This window comes from Austrofundulus limnaeus, unplaced genomic scaffold (assembly GCF_001266775.1).
Source record: "Austrofundulus limnaeus strain Quisiro unplaced genomic scaffold, Austrofundulus_limnaeus-1.0 Scaffold5, whole genome shotgun sequence".
In the NCBI taxonomy this organism is placed as follows: domain Eukaryota; kingdom Metazoa; phylum Chordata; class Actinopteri; order Cyprinodontiformes; family Rivulidae; genus Austrofundulus; species Austrofundulus limnaeus.
This window is the reverse complement of record NW_013952407.1, coordinates 5,405,059-5,410,930: the sequence shown is the minus strand read 5'-3', so window position 1 is coordinate 5,410,930 and position 5,872 is coordinate 5,405,059. Positions and strand designations below refer to the sequence as shown.

The following is a 5,872-nucleotide window of genomic DNA, read 5'->3' as shown; positions in this document are numbered from 1 at the left end:
AAAAGTATGGTACCTGTATTGTAGTGGTAAAGCTGAACTTTTTAATTTTCCACTTTTTATCCATTTCAAATGAATTATGATTCACTGATTAATTTGTCATTCATTAAACTTCTTTAGAAGGATGAGGGGGTTCACAGAGCTGTCTACAACAGATTGTTTACAACCTTTCTACAGATCTTAACACAAGAAAATCTGATCTGTCCCTTCAAGYCGTCTGATAAATTCATGTACCTGAACTTTATTTCTGTCATCCATTTATGAGCAGCAAACTGTTGGGTGGAGGTATAGAGAGTATGGCTATTACTGAGGCCTTTGGAGGTGAGGAGACATTCATCGGTTTGGTTTTCTTGTTGATGCTATATTCTAAAAACTCGCTCCCTTTTTTTGTTGTTGTTCAGAGTTCCGCACAGGGAAAACCCAGCTGTCCCACACACTCTGTGGTGAGAAAGGAACTTTTTTTTAAACGATTTAGCTTTGTAATCAAATCATAAACATGCCATAAATCAGATTCTGTGATGACGTATTTCAGTCACTGCCCAGCTGCCAGGCGAGGACGGCTACTCCGGTGGAAAAATTATCTTCATCGACACAGAGAACACCTTGTATCCTTACAGAAACGTGTCACTGAACACGTGGAGAGCAACTGACGCTGTAATTCACTGTGCCGCCCCATATCAGCCGCAGGCGTCACGACCGTATTGTTCTTCTTGACTCTGTTTGATCGCAGTCGCCCGGACAGGCTGAGAGACATTGCTGACAGGTTTAATGTGGACCACGGTGCTGTGCTGGACAACGTGCTTTATGCCCGGGCCTACACCAGTGAGGACGGACACCACAGTGCAAAGACCGTGTGGCTCAGTTTGCTCTCAGTTCATGTGTGTGATTAGAAAATGTYTGCTGCCTCTGCAGGTGAACACCAGATGGAGCTGCTGGACTTTGTCGCTGCAAAGTTTCATGAAGAAGGAGGAGTGTTTAAATTGTTGGTAAGCTTTGTAGATTTAGTCAAGGTGGATTATATGTTTAAACYTCTGTCAGGCTGCTGGTTTGATGCTCTTTTTAATCGCTCTTGTCTGTCTGCTTCACCTGTATGTACCTACATGTATGTTTAGGTCAAGTACAGTAACTCTAATATACTACTTGTTCCTCTGTCTTGACTAAAGACGTGGGGACAGAGCATTTCAGCTTGTAGCTCCTAAACAGGGTTCCCATGGCTCCTTGAAATCCTTGAAAGTTTGTGAATTTGAAAAAAAAATGATTTCAAGGCCCTGGAAAGTTTGTGAAAACAGTCAAAAATTACACTTGTCCTTGAAAGTTCTTGAATGTTTTTTGGGGGGATTGAAATTCTCTATTCACATGACTGATTTTCATCATCTTTTAAAAAAAATGATAAAATTAAATAAAAAAAACTTACATTTGTTGCYGTGGATACATGTAACTCAGGATTACAGTAAACTGACGTCGTTGTTTCTGACTCAACAAGTTTTTCTTTGAATTGACATGATATTAAACCTGTTATTGGTAACATTCTGTGGTAGCAGTAGGTAATTGCCGTTGCYCGTGGTTCTTCAATGTGAGGAAATTGGTACTGGAAAGTCCTTGAAAGGTCCTTGAATTTGATGTTGACCTAGGTTGTGGGAACCCTGCTAAATTTTGGAACCACACCGTCTAAGAGCCGTGGACTCATTGGAGATGTTTGAGAAGCAGCTAAAAACTCACCAGGCTTAATGTTTGTCGATGTGTTCTGTTTTTTATGCTCTGTTGTGTGCGATCCTGTTTTATTGTGAAGCATTTCGTGGCTACTTGTCTGCGAAAAGTTTACGAATGAAGTTTACTAACTTCCTCAGATCATCGACTCCATCATGGCTCTGTTCAGAGTCGACTTCTCCGGCCGTGGAGAGTTGGCTGAGCGGCAGCAGAAACTGGCCCAGATGCTCTCGAGGTTGCAGAAGATCTCTGAAGGTAACAAGTGGAAACTCCCTTTTTTTGGAAAGAGGTTGTTTAAACTTTTATTTAGTTACCAGAATAAGAGACTAAAGGGGTTGAAGGATTCTTTCTTAATTATCAATCGATCAATTATTAAATTTAGCATAATTTATGTTTGTTTTTTTTTAGAGTACAACGTAGCTGTGTTTGTTACCAACCAAATGACGGCTGATCCTGGAGCAGGAATGACGTAAGAGATTACAAAGAGCCTAATTATCTTGGAAACACTAGTTTGAGATTTTTTATTTATATTTGTTTTGTTTTAGATTTCAAGCAGATCCCAAGAAGCCCATAGGTGGACACATCTTGGCCCACGCCTCCACCACACGGATCAGCCTGAGGAAGGGGCGTGGCGAGATGAGGATTGCTAAAATCTTTGACAGGCATGTAGCAGCTTAATCCCATATAGTCTGTCCGAAATCACTCACTGATCAAGACATAAATCACTTTTTACTTTTATGCAACATTGTTGAGCAACAAGACAAACAGAAGATTTCCCCTTTTTTATACTAAAACCAAATGTTCGCAACATGCCAAAGAACACCTAGTTGGTTGATATATGGGCCAGACAGACTTTTTATTTGAACAGTAAGCATGTTTGGAAGTAAAGGTGTAGTGTTTGTTTCTTATTTTCTGTTTTGATTTTCTCCAGTCCTGATATGCCTGAGAATGAAGCCACCTTTGCCATCTCTGGTGGAGGAGTTACTGATGCCAAAGAGTGAAGGATCCAATCAAATAAAGACCCTTAATATTCACATTGTTCCCAGCTCACATTTTAAGATATTTATTGTTATTTAAAACCCTATTTATTAGTTTTGCTAACCTTATTTATATAACTGAAGTTATTCAGATGATCTCATTCCGTTGCTTTTTAAAAGATGTTTTATTCTTTGCCTTCACTGGTGTTACTTGTGTTTCAGAGATGTTAAAATAAAGAGAAGTAATAAAAGTTAAATTAAAATTTAGTTTGGGAGTGATGTGTTTTTTTAATAATAAACAAAGTGTAGTTACTTAATGTATGGCAGGAAGATTTATCATTTAATAGACAAGAACTTAGAAGTGGATATTCATCATATTTATGTTTTCCTGTCATTTGTCCTAAATCCAAACATCATTTCAAACATCTCGTTTGTCATTGTTCTTAATAAATACACATTTCTGATTCATATTCAGCTCCTTTTAACCACAAATTTGTCATTTTTCTCCATTCAGTTCATTTTCCTTTTTCCTTTTTTGTTGTAGCTAAAATGACTGAAAATWATTGCAAAACATTTTTTGTGATCTCGTTTGTGTTCATATGTATGCATGCACGTATGTATGAATGTTATGTATATCTACTCATGCTTTGTTTTTATTTTATTACATTTGTTCAGAATAAATCATCTATCTAGCTATTTACAAAAGGAAAAATATGGGCACTTGAAGTAAAATCTTACTACGAGAAACTTTCATTCCAGATGTCTACAGTCTAATTGTTATTAATTTTTTATTTAGTTATCTGAAATGAATGTTTTTCCAACATCTTTAATCTATTTTTTTAATGTTTTAACATTTTACACTGAACTGTCATGAGGGAAATCCTGTATTTATATCATGACTTGGCAATTTCAAGCAACAGAAATACAGAAAACAACAATGTAGTTACAGACATCTACAAAATACTTTTTTAGGTTTGCTTTTMGACAAAAAATACAGATAATATCTGTAATACATATCCAGGATGGCCTTTTAATGTTCAAATAGCCACTTAAAACTTTTTATGAATGTTTAGACCAAGGTTCCTACTGTTTTGACAAATATGGAACTTTTTTCAGTATTTTTCAGGTAAGTATGAAAAGAAACAATATATGGAAAAATGTATTTTGTAAAAAATACAAACCTAGATTAAAATTTAATACAAATCAAAAGGTACAGGATGTGTTTATACTGAGATTTGAGTAACTTGTGAAAGGTTTAATCTGGAAAAGTGAGAAATTTAATCCGTTGGAATGCTGATAAATGTTTTAAACAAAGCTTTTCCTTTTATACTCTTGGTTGTGAWTTTTTTTCAACAAAAATACGTTATTTATATAGATAATTTTTTTATATGTACGTTTATAAAAGGGAAATAGAAACAGAAGTATAGTTAGATTTATTTGCCTGCCATACATTGAGGACAGGATGATGTCATGCTGCCCCCTAGCGGTGGTTGCAGATGTATGCTGCTTCTCGTCAACTACAAGCTCCATATGCTTGTGAAAGCCAGGCTAAAAAAAAAAAAAAAAGCTATGGGAACTTCCTCAAACGTGCTGCTAAGAGTCTGAAACACAGCGGCAACTTATCGCCTTTTATCGAAACCACAAAGAAGTCCCACCTTGGACGGTGGTGTAAAGCTTTTATTAACTCAACAAGCAGTCATGGACACGCGAGACACAGCCCCGGATTCGTGGGAGCAGGAGGAAGATGCCGAGGCCCCGGCTCTCGCGGCGGAGCTCCCAGCCTCCTTTGCTGCCCTCAACGTGAACGCCAAGCCGTTCGTTCCTAACGTCAACGCCCCGGTGTTTGTACCAAGTTTCCTTCAAAGCAGCCCTGTAGAAATGCCGGCTTCGGATGGTAGGTTCGGTTGATGCTAAGTTAGCCCAACTTGCTAGCTTGCCTGCTAATCCAGCTAAGTTAGCTTTCTGGGAGCACCTCACTGTGCTTCGTCAGTTTTTCCGGCCTCACTTAACACGTTTGGTGTTCAACAAGTTGGCCGATAGTTGTGTACCGTAATACCGTCATGGTCGAGTCATAAAACACATAACATAAACATAAGACGTGACAACTTGTGTGTTGGAAATAATAACTGTGAAAGTTTGACACGCTTCGTTCTCTGCCCCTTTAGGTTCCCCTGACCCAGCTGCTAACATGGAGGTGGCAGACCCAGTCGGTATGCACTCCTGACACACTGRTTTGTTCATTTACACGTCTGTCTGTTTAGGCAGGTTCTGACCAGAGGAAAATCAGAACCCCCCCGTTTACTTCCGGGCAGATCTGTGTGCCATGTGCACCTGAAGTACCACGAACTGCTCCATATTTGGGTTTCTGGCGTTGGTCGGACCATGTGCAGGAAAATGATGCAACCTCACTTGTCCCTGCTCAAAATAGACACCCCATTGGCATTTTCTGTGATGCATGTTCAAGTATTCATCCTCCTTGTCAGCTTGTTGCCCCTTTGCAAACAGGAATTTAGTAAATTTTAATGCAAAAATGTTAAAAGTTGTATGTACATATGTATTTCGTTACTTGTGTTGACACCTGTCGCAGCAGCAAGTCTCCATTATTTGTCCATAACCACTGGGATTGTCTATTGCTGGMTTGCAGATGATGTAGTGTCGATGTCATGAAATGAAGATGGGGGGGCGGGGGCAGGAAGTAAATGGAGCCATGTTTCCTTCTGTTGATTCAGCGTTAAAATGCCTAAATTCTGTGCCGTGTACTGTTGTTGCAGCCGCTCTAATCAGGAGAAATATCAAAGTTTTTTTTCATGTTCCGAAAGTAGTGTGTCACAAGGGAGTTAAAGTTTAAAAACTTGCAGAAAAAATAAGACAAAAGTGGATCAACAATCTACGGCTAAAAACAGGAGGTGCGGAAACGAACAATGCAACAGTTTGCAGGTCAGGATTGTATCATTTTATATCATATTGTCGGGTATTTTCCTGAATAGTTACTTGAATTTGGGTTTACAGAAGCTAAATAAATTATTTGCAAAGCGATCCAGGCTCATAGAAATAACAGGAGTTAATTAACTTGTTGTTAACGATAGCATAATCCCCGATTATACATCGGGGAAACAAAGCAGCCACTGTTCAAAAGAATGTCCCAACACAGACGAGCTACATCTAATGGCCAGAACTCTGCAGTTTTCACT

The 5,872-nt window shown here is 38.7% G+C and overlaps 2 protein-coding genes across 2 annotated transcripts in view; both read left to right on the top strand.

The window, feature by feature from the left end:
• Positions 1–265: 265 nt before the first annotated feature.
• dmc1 (DNA meiotic recombinase 1) lies at positions 266–2,948 on the top strand (the record flags this gene model as incomplete). Its single annotated transcript, XM_014025873.1, is given in 9 exon segments — positions 266–318; positions 399–440; positions 530–602; positions 728–819; positions 910–983; positions 1,845–1,959; positions 2,113–2,173; positions 2,250–2,366; positions 2,636–2,948. Coding segments are annotated over 9 exon segments (697 nt in total), but the record flags the coding sequence as incomplete, so codon positions are not given.
• Positions 2,949–4,206: 1,258 nt separating this feature from the next.
• gspt1 (G1 to S phase transition 1) overlaps positions 4,207–5,872 on the top strand; it is a gene marked incomplete in the record, with an annotated part of 19,978 nt that continues 18,312 nt past the window's right edge. Inside the window, 2 exon segments of the mRNA XM_014028313.1 lie at positions 4,207–4,575; positions 4,847–4,891. Coding sequence (XP_013883767.1) covers positions 4,380–4,575; positions 4,847–4,891 — 241 coding nt within the window.